The sequence below is a fragment of the Nyctibius grandis genome, chromosome 5, assembly GCF_013368605.1.
Source record: "Nyctibius grandis isolate bNycGra1 chromosome 5, bNycGra1.pri, whole genome shotgun sequence".
Classification (NCBI taxonomy): domain Eukaryota; kingdom Metazoa; phylum Chordata; class Aves; order Nyctibiiformes; family Nyctibiidae; genus Nyctibius; species Nyctibius grandis.
The window spans coordinates 77,606,087-77,625,112 of record NC_090662.1 but is presented as its reverse complement, the minus strand read 5'-3'; the positions used below and the strand labels follow the sequence as shown (position 1 = coordinate 77,625,112).

Sequence of the window (19,026 nt, the reverse complement as noted above, 5' to 3'; positions counted from 1 at the left end):
CTGAGATGACTTTTTTTTTTCCCCCCCTTCCCTAAACGAGTAGACTAAATGATGATATAGTTTCTCTTTGTAGTCTTGTAGATAGTCCACAAACACCAGACGTACTCCTCTCAACACCTGTGGTTTATAGCCTTCAAATATCTCGTGTCTTGTGTCATGTCCTAGTTATCTGTTAATCAAATTCTTACATTCCTATGTCTTGTTAATCAATTCCTGTGATCAGCTGCAATAAGGCCCTGTGTTGCACATACATACGTAGAGAGTTCTGTAAAAAGAGCCGTCAGCTCCAAAGTAGAGGCCTTTCCATGTTGAAATCAAAGAGAACTTTAAGACTCAGCTAGCCACTAGAAGAGGTCATGAGTATTCATCCACCATGCCCCACAAAAATTAATGGAGATTTTGATGATTTTCTTGTTCTCTGAATGCCTTCAGGTATCCCCTTTTGGGGTTCAGATAGCTAGCCGTGGCTAACACTTCTCATAAGTTGCACTGCAGCCATTACAGAGAGATCAGCATCTCTGCTCATTGACCAAAGTCACTTTCTGGATTTGTACGTAAAACTGAAAAGACACTAGTAGTTTTATTTTGGCGCTACTCTCATACTGCAAGCTTACATTGGGTGTTTGCCTGCTCTCGGTATTTGTTTCCCAGCTCTTATCACCCACTAAGTATATATTTTGGGTTTTTTTTTCTCAGCTGGATTAGTACCTGTTTTTAAAAGTCTCTTAAGCCAATTAGATCCACTGTATCATTCTGTAGTAGTAACAGAAAAATGCATTTTTCTTTGGCAGGATGTGTCACTGATGGAGTCTGAAGAAACCAGTGAGGGAGGTACCACTCCCCCAGAAGCCAGCGTGCCACTGGGGGAAGCCTGGGATTCTACAGCAGCCAGAAGAGAGCATCATGCCCCTCACACATCAAGCCGAATGAGCACCAGCTCGGCTGACTCTGCAAAGGGAGCAGAGCTCAGCACTTCCCAAGGACTGCCTTTCTGTTTCCAGGGAAAGCAGCAGAGATGCTGGGCAGACCCTCTAACCCTGTGCAAAAAGTGCAGCAGGACTGGAAAAAGGAGCAAGGTGATGCACGAGCCTCAAAAGGGACTCTTGGAATTGGGAAGGAGAAATGCTTTAGAGGAGGGTGGACTGGATTGTTCTCTGAAACTTAAGCAAGTAGAGCTGATTGACCTGGAAAGCAACCAGGACTCTTCCTCTCTCATCACAGTCCAGGATGGGCCAGCCCCTGGCAATGCCATCCTGCAGGCTGTGGACCTAAACACTGAGTTTCCTCAGTGCCAGGCAGAACTGGCTTTTCATGGCTCAGACCCTCAGGCCCAGCATCCAATATCTCCTTTGGCTGATGCCATTTCCTCTCAGAGAGAGACACCTAAATGCTTCTTGGTATGTAAAACCATTTCAGAGGGGCATTATAAGGCTGAGCCCTTTCTGGATAAGATCTCCACAGATTCTTTGCAGGAGGTTGATACTGATGCAGAGCAGAAGCAAAGCAGCAAAAAAGTGGCACCAGCAACTGATGAGCAACCTACCTCAGAGGAAGCAGTAGAGGACTTGGCTAAACTTTACACTTCTGAAGACGCTAAGGAAAGCATAAGAGCACTCCAGGGTTTGGAAGAGAATAGAGAGTCTTCCGCTTCCCATCAGTTGTCTTCCAGCTTAACAGATGACAGCCAAATAAGTTCACTACAAGCAGAAGGAAACGTCTCAGCTGGTGAAACAAGGAATAGCAGCACGGTCAAAGACCAGAGAACAGTAAAGGTTCCTAAAGAAAACTTGGCCACTTCCAAATGCCTTCATCTTGAAGATGATCACAGAAAAAGAGAGGGCAGACCTGCCTCTCCAGCAGAGAGTGCCTTCCAGGTAAAGGATACTGCTAAAAAAATTGAAGAAGTGAATACTTCACAGCATAAGGAACTAGCACAAGAGGAGGCAGCATCTGAACTTCAGCAGGAAGAGGAGAAGAAAGAGTGCAAAGAGCATAACCTGCCAGAAGAAGGAAAATCTTTGGAGCCCAAGGATCAGAAAAACAAGGAAAAAAATGAGCAGGAACAACAACTGCAGAGGGAAGAGCTCAAACTGGAGGAAGAGCTCAAACTGGAGGCTCTCTCATCAGCAGCTTTTGGGTCAGAGAGATCTTCTGTTCCCAGGCATAACGTGGACTTGTGTGGTGTGGAGAATGTTGTTTTGGCTGAGCAAACAGCGTCAGTGTTTCTTCCTGGGGAACCTGTACCTGTGGATCAGCATCCTGGTGAGGATGTACTGCTGAAAGCTCATGTCACAGAAGCAGGTTCTGGATGTCAGCCACCTGCTGTCAGCCCTCTGTCCTCAAATAACCTGAACCCAGTGGGTGAAACTCCAATGGTGCCTCCACACACATACCATATCTCTGACCAGGCAGAAGACCTAGAAGACTCTGGCCGCTTTTCCATCGGTGGTCAGGATATTGGAGAAGCTGACTGGGATGACAGGACAAGACTGGACAGGGAGGATGAGCACAGTGATGGGCATGGAAATGCTGTCCAGAGGTTTGATAAAAGAGGTGCATCACTCCATGGAGGAGTGGCAGCACCTTCTAGCACAGAGAACGCCCGAGCTTCTGTTCCAGCACAGCCCTGGTACCGAGAACTTGGAGCCACCTGATCCCATAGATCCTCATCCTGTTACAGAAAAATTTGGGAAAAGCTGAGCTTCAGGACTTCATTCAGCTTTACCCTCAGAGCTCACATCTGTGGCTTAAACATCTGCCCACAGCAAGAGGCTGCTAGTAGAACAGCCTCTGTGACCCCTAAGGACTGTCCTGGTGGCCAACCTGAACAAACTGCTAGACTCTGTAGAGAAGCCAGTCAAACCAAGCTGCTTCTGTACAAGGTGCGGGACCCAACATCAGGGGAAACTGCTATTGTAAGTACTGATACAGGGGGAAGCCACAGTTCCCATGATCTCCTTACTTCTGAGGAAGGCGTTCATGAAGACCTTAGTGGCCCGTCTTCTTTCTCTGTAATATACACGAGCTGTCTTCCTCTAGAGGGCAGCCCTCCTGAGGATAGGAGGACTGTGGCTATCATTGCAGGGCCTCTAGAACCACCGCAAACACCAGGCAGAACTTCCACTCCCCTGAACCACTCAGAGACAATTCAGCAAAACCACACAGAAAAAAGTGCCATTATCCAAGGAAAAGAAATGGAAGCAAAAGTGGATCATGAAGCACAACAAATTGTCTTTACTTAATCAGTCCTGACTGCTGTTTAAACCAAAAAGAGCCTGGATCCAGAATCTCCAGTGTCCTGAGCACCCTAACTTGGCCCTCTGAAGACGATATGGTCCTTGCTGTGAACCAGCAAGAACAATCTCTGTCCGCTGTGTCCCACTCAAGCCTACCTCTGACGTCTGAGCCTGATGCCAAACAGCTTCCTCATCTTCCTTCCCATGTCCAAGCCCCAGTCAGCTCAGGCCCCTGCACTTAATGCAAATCACCTTGCCCAACCTCCATCCCTTGAAAGTTACCAGCCACTGGCTCCTGTACCCCACTCTAGGCCACATCTCAACTGTGGTATGGACGATAATAAGTTACTAGCCATTCGCCCTACTATAAGCCATCCTCTCTGGACTGCCACCTCTGTCTCTGTTTCCTAAACTGTGGCCTCTGCTTCTGATGGAGAAGATGCAGCAGAGAAAGATGACCTTGTTCCAGTAACTAGAGAGTGGGATTTTGGTGACTCAGGTAACCCACGATACTGAGACTTCTGATGACTCAGGGGTCAGTTTGTTGGCCAAAAGCTTTTCTGCTGTTGGAAATGAAGCATTGGGCTGGCTGCTCTGACACCCAGCCCTGAAAACAGCAGACCAGCACATAGATATACGTTGTGGAAAATCCTCACCTGACCACCCTTCTTGGCCCTCGTTGGAAGGCTTGATAACATCCACAGACTCGAAGAGCAGAAACTCTGCACAGCCACTTCCAATGCTGGCATTCACCAATCCAATCCACTTCCTCCAGCTCAGCCCTCCATCACCACCACCACCAGAACAACCTGCCAAGAAGAGGAGGTCTCAGTGGAGCTACAATGGGAGCAAACAGGCAGGCATCTTTGGTGTGGACACAAAAAGAACGTCCAGCTACACTGACAATCACAGAGCAAAGAGAAGGTGAGAGGAGAGTCAAGCAAAGGCTGGAAGGAGAAGGAGAAACACCACTTGGTAGCTCAGTCAAAGGCTGAAATGCCCAGACATTCACCCTTGGAAAAATCATCAAGCTGGCCAGACAAAAAAAAACGATCGGAGTAGTTGCACAGGAGCCGGCAGCCAATCAAGAAAACCCAATTAAACGCCGAGTAAAAAGCAAGGACTGGCACCGGCAAGGCCTGAAGAGGACGTCAGTACCACCAGACATCTTGCAGGGTGAGTTATCTACTCCTCCACTCCCCTCAAATTTTATTGCAGATACCAAAAAATGTAGGATTAAATTAAATAAGCAATGTGATAGAAGACATGAGAGCTGAGAGCCTGGCATTGCTCTTGTGCCTTTCTGGTAATACTCCTCACTCCAGCCCTGTAGCCCCCTTGCTGTCCTGCCCCAGGCTCCCCCTCCCAACTCTCCTCTAGCTCCTCTCTGCTACCCTGTAACCAGTGCATCCTGCTTGTTCTCTTGAGTAGGGCTGCACTCTGGGGTTCAGTCCCCTCATTTCACACTAACACCTGCAACAGAGAGCTTATCGTACCTCACGGAGCCCTCATCCCTCAACTTCGCATCCAGTTTCTCTTTGTGTCCTTTCTCCATGTTTAATGATTACTCTTACTCTGTAACACGGGGTATTTTGGCCTACCTGCAGGAGTAAATTTCTTGATGGGGCTCAGTTCAGAGCTTCTGCTCATCATCTCTGCTGCCATCACATGGCCGTTGCATTTTGCTGCACTTGTAGCAGCCCCTTTCCAAGCAGTAAGGAAAACGCATGCACACACCCTCAGTAGCCTGTATCTGTTGCAGCATGTTTTACTTCTTTGTTTATCTGCTGCCTCCCTTTATTTTGCAACTGACACCTTTAGGTTCCAATTTGACCTTCTGAAAGAGATGATCTTCCTGACAACGTAATATTTGAGATTAGAGATAAGAATGCAGATTGTCAAATCCAAGGTCCCAACTTGCATAGAAGCCAAAACACTGATGTCACAAATGGAAAATACGCATCTTCTGTAATGCAGTTCATTCAGACAGTATTTACTGTCAAGATGCACGTCTGTTCTTTATTATATCTTGCATGACCTTTAAACATACTCGCTTCTTCTCAGCTCCTATTTAGTTTATTTTCCAAGCTCCCAACATGCTGGATTTTTGGCACAGAGGGAAAAGGAGGGAGTGTTGAGGGGTGTAAATGTTTGGCAGCACTTGAATCAAGATTGTTCATGTATTTGACCTGTAAATTCTTGATTCCAAATTTTAAAACCTTCTAGGCAACGGTACTGTCTTTCCCCTGACTCATACTTGCAGCTCAGTCTTTGGGCTCGCTTCCTCCTCCGGCTTCCATTAATTTTATATATGCACCTTATATATATATATATATATATATATATATATATATATATATATACACAGCTTATATATCACCTTCTTTAATTAAACCCGTCACAAAACAAAAGAAAAACTCTGCCTTTCTCTGTTTTACATAAAGAGAAGCTGACCAAAACAGAAGTTTGTGAATGCTCACATAGTACATCAGTGTGGAGAATTGGACTACAGCATTTATTCTCAGGCCTCATCCTTTCTAAGACTCTTCACAGCAGTGACTTTGTTAGATGTCCAGCATTTCTGCCCCAAAATCACTGAGAGTTTTTGGGGCTTCGGCATCCACAAAAGACTTTCAGACGTGACTAGTGACTTTGGGTCCATTGATCCTCTGATGCCTGGCCCAAGTTGCTGAAAGGGGGAAAGCAGCACCAATAGAGCCCACAGGCAGTGTCTTCGCTTGGCAAACTGGAGATGGAAGCTTTAGAGTTACTGTCATCTCTGTAAAGTGTTTGGCCTTATTCTTGGTATGAAAAGCAGATGTCACTAAGTAACAGATGTAAGTGTAAGTAAGATGCCAAGGATTATTAAAACGAGAAAGTTTCTGACCCAGAAATAAAGGTTAGGAGGGCACCTGTACTCCAACCCAGACCACCACACCACTTAAGGTAGGGTATAGGTAAGTGGTATTTGTGTATTATTAGGATTATAGCTCGACTCTAAAGTCTGACTTATGTGTTTACTTTTTAATTGTCTTACATGCAGATATCCCTTCTGTTTCTTCAGAGGAAGAAGATCACAAGGCACACAGGGAACCACCAGTCAGTTCAGAAACAGTTATATTGCGGTAAGTCTCTCAAAGGCCCCTTAGAATTTGCTCCATCCCTGTGTAGCACAGACACCTGATGCTCTCTATTGTTACTAGAGGGACCAAAGATGATGATAAGGAGTAGAAAACTATAATAAAGTTACTTAGGCCTGTGTTTCAGTCCACGCCCTCTGGGAGAGGACCCCATTGCAACAGAAGTATTTCTGTCCCTTTAGGACAGTGTTTCACAGAATCACAGAATGGTTAGGTGTGGAAGGGGATCTCTGGAGATGATCTAGTCCAACCCCCTGCCAAAGCAGGTTCACCTAGAGCATGTTGCACAGGGTTGCGTCCAGGCAGGTTTTGAATATCTCCAGAGAAGGAGACTCCACAACCTCCCTGGGCAGCCTGTTCCAGTGCTCTGCCACCCTTAAAGTAAAGAAGTTCCTCCTCATATTCAGATGGAACTTCCCATGTTTCAGCTTGTGCCCATTGCCCCTTGTCCTGTCACTGGGCACCACTGAGAAGAGTCTGGCCCCCTCCTCTTGACACCCACCCCTAAGGTATTTGTAAGTGTTGATAAGATCCATCAAGCCAAACTTTGTTCTTCATTGAGTAAAACATGTGGAGCTTGAGCTTGTTGGAAAGAGAGGTCCGTGCTGTGCCAGATTTGTTACTAAGATTTGGATAAGCCATGTCTGGCAGTGTACTCTTCATTTGCTCTTTGTTTCCAAATCCTTATTCCCTGACAGAGAGAAGAAACCTGTAGACGCGATGGAGAACTTCAAACGCCGGCACTCCAAACTGATCAATTCCTGTAAGTACCTTCTGCCTGAACTGCTGTGGTAGACCCCTCTCCTCCATCATCTCTCACCCTTTCAGTGAGCACAGAGGAGAGGGGCTCCTGCCACATGGTAGCAAGGAGGGGGCATTAGAGAGCAGTGTTTAGCAGAGGCAGTGAAACCAGAGTCCTGCAGTACACCGAGGCAGCTGGTGAGCTTTGCTTATAGTAGGTGCATGTGGTCTAATGTATTCAGTTATCCTAATCTGAGACAGTAACAGAGTTTTCTCTAGGTTAAAGCAGAGGGCAAGTAGCTGCTGTAGAAAGTATAAATGTATATGCCTCTCTTCACAGCAAGATTGCTGTATCAGGAGTACAGTGATGTGGTTCTGAACAAGGCCATTCAAAGCCAGAAGAGAGTGGATTCTTTCGCAGAGGATATAGAGTCAAGTCTCCCAAGCTCCCCAAGGCTACGGAGGAAAGTGCTGTCTCCCCAGGACTCATATTTGCAACGTCTGTCAGTCTCATCTAACGCATCCCTCTGGCAGGACATCCCCATGATACGGGGCAGCAGAATGCTACTCAATATGTCCCGTGATGAGCAGAAGCTGCAAGAGGTAATGGACAGATGTAACAAGGTAGATGGGTGGTCTATAGTCAGGAAAGAGGCCCCAGAAGGGTGGTTAAAGTGGAGACCAAAAACATCTGATGTGGGAATGCAGGTGGTTGAAGGCAGAAGGTTGAAGGTTGAAGCTCTACCCATGTAAGCAGTATGGTGTGGTACCAGTGCTTGTGAAGTAGTACAGTGCTGAAGTTCAGAATAGTAGAGAAAAGGAGCACTGAAGGATGGACTCTGGACCTTAACAGAAACTTCATGAAACAGACATGGGGAAATTGGAACAAGATAAAACAAGGAATTTTGAGCATGTTCAAGGTGAAAGAGAGTATCAAAGTAGACAACTTGTAGCATTCTCCCACATGTAACCTTGTGAGAGAAGCTAATAAAACCACAGTAAATTGTAGTTCCTGTGGTAGAGTGTGAGTTTACCAAATTGACCTCTGTGAGCTGCAGAGCTGAGAGGAAACAGGAAGACTTACGGGTTCAGGAAAATGGTACATAGAGAAACTGGGTAAGGAAAATGAGAGGAACTGAGAAGTGGATGGGAGGACCCAGAGAAAGAGGCAAAACAACAGCATGGGAAACATGATGAAGGAGAACAATGTGGGTGATGCAGATGCTGGACAATTTATGGGAGCATGTAAAACAAGGAACCTAGTGAAAGTGGACTTGAGGAGGAATAAAAGTAAAATGAGAGCAGGTAGCTATTTTTCTTTTAAGTCATACCACAAGTCTGTATTCTAAAGAAAGACAGACTGTATATAATAGCATGATTGCCCTTCATTCCTAAAGCCTCTCTTCTGTAATTATGCACTACTTACGTCATGTACTAGGAGGTTTTCTTGCTTTGCCCTGTCTCCTCTCCATAAGATTTCTCACAGACTTGTGTAGTCTACTGATGCTCTGCTCCCTTCTTTCATCTCTCAAGGCCAAGTTTGAGTTGATAATGTCTGAGGCTTCATACCTGCGCAGTTTAAATGTGGCAGTGGATCACTTCCAGCGATCAGCAGAGCTCCAGGCAATGCTCACCAATCAAGAGCGTCAGTGGCTTTTCTCCCGCCTTCATGATGTACGCGATGTGAGCGCTAGGTGAGATATAGCCCTTTGCTTCCAGGACTAACACCCTCCATGAAGCACAGACACAACCCATCGTTTCCATCAATAACATCTCTCGCTCCTGTTCTGCATTTTCACTGACCTTCAAGGTAGATACACACACAGCACTTTGTGATTGCATACCAAAGCTGCCCTGAAAGGATCATTTGTCTTTTTAGGTGACAGGGCAATGTAAATCATGATGTTACGTCCCGGATATTATGGCACAATTGTGCACAGAGCTCATTGCAGGAGGTCAAAATGTTCAAAATGCTAGTGTAGCCATGCCCTGTCAGCTTCAACTACAACTAAACTTGACTAACTACACCTCAGCACAAACCAAATGCAGGTCCTGCCAAATACAAGACAAAAGAAGCAGCTGCACGAGCCCTGACCAAAAAGAAAAGCAAAAGGGGGGGGGAAGTAAGTTACAGCCATCACTTGACAGAACCTAATGTGAATCAATTGAGCGTAAGTCATAAAATGTAGACAAGACCCTACATGCAAGGAATCCTGTATGTTGTAGGATTCTGTTCTGCTTTTCTTCTGCAAGGCTTGGCTACATATATTGCTAAGCTAGTAAGGTTTGCTGCTACCTTTTGCATTTCTACTAGTGGGATTATTCTGGTGATGTCTTAATTTCAGTTGTTTCCTGACCATGCCTTTAGAAGTAGCAAGTATGACCTCTCAAAAACAGAGGTCTTTTGCCTCTGCATCTTCCTTGCTTATATCTAGCCCTAAATTGTCATTGTACAGGCATTATGCTCTCTCTGGAAGTAAAGAGCTGTCTTGTGCTTATATGCAGGCTGTCAGGATTTTAGAGGACTGGGGATGTTCCTGCTTTACTAAATGACACTGATATTTCCCTCTCTTTTTATGGCACCACAACTATGTGCTGCAGTTTTCTCTTTGACTTGGAGGAGAAATTTGAGGAGGACATGTTCACCTTTCATGTGTGCGATGTGGCTCTGAAACACGCCCCTGAGTTCCGCAGGGTGTATCTACCATACGTAACAAACCAGACCTATCAGGAGCAAACCTTCCAGCGGTTACTGTAAGTTTTCTCATTTGTTACGTCCTTCTACCCCCTTACTTCCTTGCTGCACCTCGAATATTCACTCTTTCAAATGATGGGGAGTGCAGCAGGTGCAGGCTTTTGGCCAACACTCACACTACACCCCCAGAAGTACAGGCAGGAACCTTCTTCCAATTCAGTGGCATTTGGGACAGCAGGACAGAGCTACTGGAGGCTTCTCTCCCATAGCATTGGAAAGGGAAAGAATGATATCTGATTCTGTTGCAGGCTATTCTTTCTGTCTTCTCTCTACTGAAGAGAGCAAAAATGACTGTCCTGGGTTGTGGTTTTCATTCTGTGGTTTTCAGACTACTAAGAACTGGAAAGGGATAATTTCAAGTGAAACTTCCAACCTCAATTATTCTGTGTTTCTGTAATTAAGAAAAATATGGCTGCTGTCAGTAAGCTTAAACTGGCTATCCAGGAGTCTTTAAAATGGACTGAAAATCCTAGGGCCCCATCAGTCTCTTGCTCTGGATGGTGAAGTGGAACATCTCTTGCCCTCCTTTTCTGTATCCAGTGGCACAACCAAGCATTGCTTAGGCATGGGCCCAGTCCTGAGCAAGGTTTCCTTGCCACTTCTGTACTGCTTTCCTTCGTAACAACCCAATTCCAGTAAAGCCAGAGTGATTCCAGTAGAAGACACTGTTCCCAACAGGCTATTCAGGCACCATCTCTAGGTGCTGCTGACTGGGAGAGTCTTGCAATTGATTCCCTTCAGGGAAGCCTCGGTTCCACACAGAAAGGACTTCCAGGATGTTGTCTAGGGCAACATCTACTGGGCCTATGACCTTCCTCCTCATCTCTTCAAGCATATGGGATTGGCTATTCTGGTGGATGGTGCTACTCTCATACCATTAGCCTTGTATCTGCTACTGCCCAACACAGAAAACTGGATGGCAGTGGCTGTGTCTAAGACGGTGAGAGAGGCATTAAGGTGGGGAAAGCAGCCCCTCTCAGGAGCAGCAAGAGAGGGGAGGCAGCTGGACACAGCCCCTGAAGCTGGACCATGCAGTGTAAGGAAAGAATACAAAGCACCACTCTCTCTGTGAAAGGTGCCTTATTGATAGGGGGGAATCAAAATGTAGATGTTACTTCTGGTATTTATTCCAGAGGGCTGTGGCAGAAAGAGGAAAGATATAATAACAGTTGCACTGCTGTTCTTTTATAGCTCAACCCATACTTGCTCTTCCTCAGCAGTGGTGCAGTTTCTTGACATCTCTTGCCCCAGGAACAAAACCTGACTGTTGGGAGTACTCCAGCACTCACTGAACTCTGATATTAGGAAGACTATTTATTTGCTCTGATGCCTGGATGTCTTCTTTCTTTGCCACCCCACAGAAATGGAAATGCAGGGTTCCAACAAGTCCTGGAGAGACTGGAAAGTGATCCAGTATGCCAGCGCCTCTCACTTAAATCCTTCCTCATCCTCCCTTTCCAGCGCATCACTCGACTCAAACTCCTCCTACAGGTAACTGTGTTGATTCTCTGCCTTCCTACAATTTCTCTCAAGCTGACCCTTCTTCAAGTCTGAAAGTCATGTAATTATGAGCTAGCTCCAAGCACTGAGTGGAAGGACTGCATACAGCCCTTCGTGTTGCATCTGTGACAAGTTTGGCAAGATGCTCTAAAGCCACTTCACTGTGTATATTGTGAATACGCCTTTGCAAAAACAAACCCATTTGTCATCGTGCAAATGCCTGCTGTGCATTAGACGAGCACCATGAATTGGATATGATAGCCTCTGTGAGGCAGTGCAGTTTGTATACTGGTTAGGACTTTGTTGCAACACTACTTCTGTTGTACTAGAATAAATAATCTATGGAGTCTTATCAGAACATGTTGATTTACATTTTTATTGAACTTTTTTGGTTTCCTGCCTGAAGAACAAAGCAAGGGTTACTTGGCTGCCCTCTGGGAGGCAGCCTGTCTCTACTCTGCCTGCAAGAGCCTTGACCAGCAGGAGCCTTCCAGACAGGGAACTAGCAAGTCTCTAATGAATTAATTTTGAGCTCTTTCTCTGAAATTCTTCTTTTTGATTATTTGAGCCTTTTTTGAACATGAGAAAAAGAGTATGAGGCAAAGAACAATTCTATATGTAAGGCTGTTGGTGTTTGGATTAGTGGTTACTTCCTATGCCATGCAACTTGTACATGATAGTTAATACGATGAGATTTTCAGGGATGCTCTGTTCAATGCAGCTTATCAGTGATATTCTGCATCTCAAATTTCTGGCCTTGTTATCTCCACATCTCATCACCTACTACTGCTTTAGCCTCCCTTGAGGCTGGCACCTTGGTGTCTCCTTGTTTCTCCTACCTCTCTCAGATACGTATGTCCAATGTTCCCTGTCTGCATTATGAAAAACATCATCTCTCATGCAGAATATCCTGAAGAGAACTCGTCCAGGGTCTGAGGAGGAAGTGCAAGCAACACAGGCCTATGATGCCCTTGAAAAGGTAAGGCCATCAACCCATTCTGCAGCCCTGCAGAAAGGGATCTGGGGGTTTTGGTTGATGGTAAGCTCAATGTGAGTCAACAATGTGCCGTGGCAGCCAAAAGGGATGACTGTATCCTGGGGTGCATTAAGCACAGCATAGCTAACCAGATGAAAGTGATTGTCCCACTACGCTCAGCATTGGTGTGGCCTCACCTTGAGTACTGTGGGCAGGTTTGGGCTTCACAGTATAAGAAGGATGTAAAAATATGAGAATGTGTCCAAAGGATGGCAGCAAAGATGGTGAAAGGACTAGAGGGCGTGATTTTATGAGGAGCAGCTAAGGATGCTAGGTTTGTTCATCTTAGAGGAGACCAAGGGGTGACCTCATTGCTGTCTACAACTTCCTCATGAGCGGAAGTGGAGAGGGTGATGATCTTCTCCCTCTGAGACAGGATGTGAGGGCATGGTTTAAAGCTGCCTCAGGGGAAGTTCAGACTGGATATTAGGAAAAAGTTCTTCACTGAGAGGGTGGTCAAGCACTGGAACGAGCTCCCCAGGAAAGTGATCATGGCCCCAAGCCTGATGGTGTTCAAGAAGTGTTTGGACAACACTCTTAGATATATTGTTTAACTTTTAGATTGCCCTATGTGACTCTCTGATCCTCGTGGGTCCTTTCCAACTCAGGATATTCTGTGATTCTCCACAGCCATGCTGTATCACACAACTGCAGGGCACCTAAGTGGCCCTGTCCTTTTTATTGATCCTCACCCTTGTTGAGGGCCCTTGTCATCGATCCTCACCGGTACCAAATCAGTGTGTTCGTGTGACTCCTGCATGTGCATTGGTAGTTGTGAGCAGAAAGCACTGAAGCAGGAGACAGCTGGGATGCAACTGAACCTGCACCAATGATACCAAACTACTTTTTTCAGGACTCGCTCTTTCCAGTCTCCTAACCACCATTCCCCCTTCGTGTTCCTTACCTTTGTCTCTAATTGGTGATCAACCATCACCCCAGCCCCCACAAGAAAATATTGCTAAAAATATTGGCAAGACATTACTCTATTGCATCCCCTCATCTATCCTGTTTATTACAAAGGCAAGATTTAAAGTCTTCTGGGACAACTAGTTATCTGGAAGTTGTACAGCAGTATGAGCTAGAGTTGTTCCTAGCTGTCTCCTGCTCTGTCTAGTGATCATGTGAGCTTCTTGGAGCATCACTCTTTCTTACAATCCCTCCCCTATTCTTTACCTTACCTAAAAGTAGTTCAACATACTTCCTTAAAACTCTTCAGATTGCACCTGCCTGCTGCACAGCTCCCAAAACACTGCAGTCTGAGGTGGGTGGGCAAGACGTCATACACTGAAATCCTTAGACTTCAGCTGTGTTCAAGCCAGCATTATCTCTGTGACACTGTTATCCAGCTGTCCTGTATCACCTCAGGCAGCTATTTAGGCAGCTTACAGGCTGAAGTACTTCTGGTTTATTGCATCCTGTCCTCACAGTTATTAGCAACAAGCTCTGGGTTGTGGGAAAATCAGGACTGATGTTGTCTAATCAGCTCCCTGTGTTTACAGTGGAGCATCTAGTAAGAGCTACTTCCAGATGAGCAGCAATTCAACTGTTAGCCATCCGGAAGAAAACTCATCTACACAAAGCAGATAAGCAGGCACTTCTTTATTGCAGCGCTGGGGACACGGGGGATAGCTCCTCCATACATGTCCAACCAAACATAAGAATCCATCAGTTTTTATACACTGAGTCACTATTACATAAGTTCTTTTACATAAAAATGCATAGTATACTCGCTCTTTAAATTTAACCTTTACAACAATTGGTTCCATTAATTTTAACCTTATCTATATTCTTACTCTAAAACAATCATTGGTTAGTTCTACTCTACTGACTGGAAACTATCCTTGATATTCAAATCAGGATGGGAAGGGTAAAGGGGTTTCCAAGCAGCATAACTGGTGTCCGTGACGGTCTCCTTAGTTTACTAAACAAAACATAGAAAACTCCAGTAACTTCTTGGTGAGGTTTCTCTGGTTACCTATTTCAAACCTAAGTTTGAAATTGAAGTTTGAAATGAAGTTACCTATTTCAAACTTAACAGTGCCTAAGGTTACCTGTGTGCCTATGGTTACCTATTTTCTAACCTAACAGTGCTTATGCTTACCTGTTTGAAACTTAACAGTGCCTACGGTTACCTTTTTCAAACCTGACTCTTCTATATAATCAAATCTTGATTATTTTATCAGAGTATTTGCAACACAACCTCTGTCACCTGAAAGGAGAGAGGTGTCTCTAGTATTTCCCCCCTCCAGTATCCCAAAGTTAAAGCAATACTTACTACAGAGATTTCATCTAAAGAATACCTTCCTTAAGAAAGAAGGATGATCACTGTAGGTATGGAGAAGTTTAGTATGCTCATCTGGAAAAATACATTTTTTGCAGGAGGATGCCTAAGGAATTGTCACTTACACTGACTCTTGAGGGGCTCCTGAGGGTAGTACTGATCCCACTAGGCAGTTCTGCTCCCACCTCATTGATCATCTGTTTTCCTCTGCAGCTCATCAAGGATTGCAATGAAAATGTCCAGCGCATGAAGAGCACTGAAGAGCTGATCTACCTCAGCCAGAAGATTGAATTTGAGTGCAAGGTGAGCTGGTCCATTCCCTGGGCCTTGCTCTAGCCTAATGTATTTTCTCTCTTTCCTCACACAGTCATTTGCGCTTACTTTTTGTTTTCCTCTCCAATATACACAGAACTGTTGAAACAGAATATCATACACAGGTCAGATCTTCATCAGTGCTTCCCTTGCCCAATCGTTTGTGTCAGCCTTCAGCTGAAGGTGCCTACCATGACTTACTCCTGTCCAGCTGGAGAGATGAAAGCACACTTCTAGAGAAAGGCAAAAATGCAAATCCAAAACTCGTGGATACCTATTTCCTTGTACACACTTGACATAAATGTTTGTTTCTGTCTTGCAGATATTCCCACTCATCTCACAGTCAAGGCGACTCGTGAAGTGTGGTGAATTGACAGCACTGGACTTCAACACCCTGAGTCCAAAATGGAAAGTCACCACCCGTCCCATCTACCTACATCTTTTCAATGACTGTCTGCTCCTGTCTCGGCCGAAGGAGTGAGTGCTTCAACACAATTCTTGCTGCCCCTTCTAAAATACCTGTCTCTTTCTGGGTCTGTGCTTTGGTGAAAGAGTCCTTTCCCTCTGCCTGCCAGCAAGTGGCAGCATTTGTCAAGTCACTCTCCTAACCATACATTATGTGAGTATCATGCAAGTATGTGGAATCTGATATTCCCAACTCTTAATTACAACATATGATAATATAACAAGGTATCTTCTGGTCCCTAGTGCAACACTTCTATTCTGCCTCTCCATCTCTATAATGTGAAACACTTTAACCATTTATTCTAGTTTTACTTGGTAAATAATTTCTTCCTAGAGGACAGTATAAAGATCAATGAATGTGCAAATCACTGGTTTGTCAAGGAACTAAGAGTTGTTTGTTGGTTGTGTTGGGATTTTGGTCGGGGTTGTTTTGTTTTTAAGCTATCAAATAAAATTCTGATAGGACAGACCTTAGTATTTCTACCCTTTTCATTAAGTCCTCTCTCTCTTCTCTGGCCTTCTGAGACTTCTAGCAAGAACAAAGCTTAAGGTGCCTGAAGCAGGTGAAGACTCATTAAAAGCTTTTTGCTTTCCTGACATCAGAAAAGGACATGGACTCACTTTGTAACCCTCATCACCTTAAAACTCACAACTTGTTTTGTTCCTCCTCTTTATCTGCAGGGGTGGACGTTTTGTTGTGTTTGATCATGCCGCTTTCTCAGATGTGCGTGGGGAAAAGTGTGAGATGAAACTGCATGGAACAAACAAAAATGTTTTCCGTCTCTTTCTACTTCAGAATTACCAGGGAAAGAGAGTGGAATTTTTGTTTCGTACAGAGACACAGTAAGAGCTCGAGGTTACCCTCAGTATATCCCATTACCGTAGCCAGACACCTCATAGGAGCCTGATGGTTGTCCCTCAGCTACCGAAATGCTGAAATATCAAATGCAGCTGCTGAGCAGAGGACTTGAAAAACATCTTCTTGCCATAACAAGCCCCTAATGAATCACCTTGCTCCTTTCTCATCATAGCTGCTCATACAATACTACCACATTATGTAATACCATCAGCCTCCAAAAATGGGAGATTTTGCCTTTTCCCATCTCCTTTCTCCACTTCCACTTTCTCTGCTTCCCCTAAGTGCTCCCTCCCTGACCCCTCCTATGAGCAAACCTGTATACACACATCCCCATTCCTGTCATCAGACTGCTGTCCCTCACATTGAATCCTGACACCTATCTGGTGATGTTTTCCAGCAGTGAGAAGCTGAGGTGGATCTCTGCTTTGGCTCCTCCGCGAGGAGAACTGGACCTCCTGGAATGCCCTGGTGAGACTGCTCTGCTACTATGCAGCAATGGGGATGGTCTGGCTCAGAGGAGTTGGAGTGACTGTGAGGTGGAACATCCTAGAAATGACTCCAAGGCAGAATACAATACTTGCCTTTTTGTAAATAAATAAGATATTAATGGGCTTTCCCTCAGTGCCAGGTTCTGCCAGTTATTTTACCTATTTTTACTCCTCGTATTAGGTGGGAGACCTATAGTCTCCCTTCCAGTTCTCTGCCCTTAGTGTTTGGGCAATCCCTTATCCCCTACCTCTTCTGGGGCTGATGCACACAGGTTTACTGTTGCTTTCTAGTATACCATTATGATCTTTCCTCCCCTTTAGATGCACCCCAGGTTCAATGCATAAAGACTTACAAGGCTCGGGAAAATGATGAGCTGGCTTTGGAGAAAGCAGATATCATCATGGTTATGCAGTACAGCAATGATGGTGAGCAGAATGAACAATGGCTATCTTAAATTACGGGTAGGAAGTTACTCTAGTAGTGTAACACTTTAACAACACTATCAGGCTTCAGAAGGAATGAGCCTCTCATTCCCGATTGTTGGATTGAGAGGATGAAGAGACTCTTCATCTTCATTAAGACACTTTATCTGGAAGCTGAAAGGGGATCTTTTTCTTTGATCTTAAGGCCTTGTTGGAGGGGGCTTTTTGGGAAGAATGAAAAAATGTTTGACTGTTTTGCCTCATGTTGTGCTTTTCCCCACACTGCAGGATGGATGGAAGGAGTAAAACTTTCAGACCGGGAGAGAGGCTGGTTCCCCTCAGAACACGTGGAACTCATCTCCAGCAAACAAGCGCGGCAGAAGAACCTGAAGGAGGAACAACGTGTGAAGAACGCCAAGCAGCAGGTGTTCTCCAAGAAATAAGACTCTACTTTGTCTGGACCTGTACAGTCTCCCTGCCACGGGGAAACAATCTTTTTTCTATTGTGCCTCAGAATAAACGCCTCTGCGAAGAACGTAATACCGCACTTTGACAGAACCAGGTGCTTTTTGCCAAAGAAAGCGGGAATTCAATCAGGAAAAATAATTCGCTTCCTCTGTGTCACCAGGACTACAGCAGCAGTAGGAGGAAAAAAACTTGCGTGTATTGCTTGCATTGTGGTAGTAGGGAGGGACTTTTATTGGACAGAGGTCTGGGATCTGGACTTCTGAAAATATATTCCTGGTTTTGCCACTGACAAGTTGCAGGACCATGGGAAAGTCACTTCAGAATTCTGCCTCAGTTTTCCCATCTGTGAAATGGGGGTAAACTTACCTACCTCACTGGATGTTGTGAGGCTAAATTCACTAGTATTAGCATACTAAGAGCTTTGAGTTCCTGAGAAGGAAGGTGCTAAGTGCAAAGCACAATATAGTTGAGGAGAGTTTTCCATTTGAATATCCTTTTGATATCTTGATGGTATTGATCTCCATAGTGTAATTTCCATTTAGAACAATTTGTTTCATCGTGCAAGTCTACTGTTTTTTAGATGGGCAAATATTGTACCTAAATTTAACTCAGCCTCAGCATACTGTTAAGAGTCCTTGACAGCATTAGAAAATCCACTTGGGTTAAGCGAAGTTTTCAGAAGCCACTGTGATGATTTCCTCCGCCTTAAGAGGTATCAAGCTGAAGAATCTGTTTCACAAAGGTCACCTCTCTTCTGAACAAGTGTCCCAGTAAGCCATCTGAAATGACCCTTTTTTACTCTGCCTCCCACTCAAAGTAGAACAGTGACATTTGACAAAGATTATTATAATGTGTTGGTACATGTCCTGTATAAAATAACCATGACTAGGCATATGCAATGAAGTGGCACTTTTCCTGCTGCTCTTAATCTGATAGCTGATGTATGTGGTATTGCATGCACCATTTTGCACACTTATAGAAAACACTGAGATATTTAGCCACTGTAGATAAAGTCAAAATATGTACCAGAGACTTTGTTCTTTTTTTAGAACTCTCTGGTTTTAAGTCCAGTTTACATGCAGTCCTGCTTTTGTGCAGAACCTGTCTATTTGAGGACATGCCTTCGACTGTAAAATACTGTTTCTGTGTTAAAGTGTTTGCGTTCAGTTCAGTCAATGCAAGATCAAGTATAAGAATCAATACACCAAAAAAAGCAATGTGTAGCCTTCTTGCATTTAATATATTTGAAGAATTAGTTATCTTCATATCTCTGCCTTTCTGTCTCTGTAACATTCTGCCTTTAATTCCCATTTACATTGTCT

General features: G+C 44.7%; 1 protein-coding gene across 1 annotated transcript in view; it reads left to right on the top strand.

Annotated features, from left to right (window-relative positions):
- Positions 1 to 17,679, top strand: part of ARHGEF5 (Rho guanine nucleotide exchange factor 5) — a 37,645-nt gene extending 19,966 nt beyond the window's left edge. Inside the window, 25 exon segments of the mRNA XM_068401793.1 lie at positions 792 to 974; positions 977 to 1,084; positions 1,086 to 2,626; positions 2,628 to 2,758; positions 2,761 to 3,236; positions 3,239 to 3,447; positions 3,449 to 3,737; positions 3,739 to 4,030; positions 4,033 to 4,128; positions 4,131 to 4,213; positions 4,215 to 4,277; positions 4,280 to 4,412; positions 6,280 to 6,361; positions 7,075 to 7,139; positions 7,458 to 7,720; positions 8,651 to 8,811; positions 9,719 to 9,871; positions 11,234 to 11,363; positions 12,277 to 12,351; positions 14,903 to 14,992; positions 15,324 to 15,478; positions 16,148 to 16,309; positions 16,723 to 16,793; positions 17,135 to 17,239; positions 17,525 to 17,679. Of these exon segments, the coding sequence (XP_068257894.1) occupies positions 792 to 974; positions 977 to 1,084; positions 1,086 to 2,626; positions 2,628 to 2,758; positions 2,761 to 3,236; positions 3,239 to 3,447; positions 3,449 to 3,737; positions 3,739 to 4,030; positions 4,033 to 4,128; positions 4,131 to 4,213; positions 4,215 to 4,277; positions 4,280 to 4,412; positions 6,280 to 6,361; positions 7,075 to 7,139; positions 7,458 to 7,720; positions 8,651 to 8,811; positions 9,719 to 9,871; positions 11,234 to 11,363; positions 12,277 to 12,351; positions 14,903 to 14,992; positions 15,324 to 15,478; positions 16,148 to 16,309; positions 16,723 to 16,793; positions 17,135 to 17,239; positions 17,525 to 17,679 (5,271 nt within the window).
- Positions 17,680 to 19,026: the final 1,347 nt, after the last annotated feature.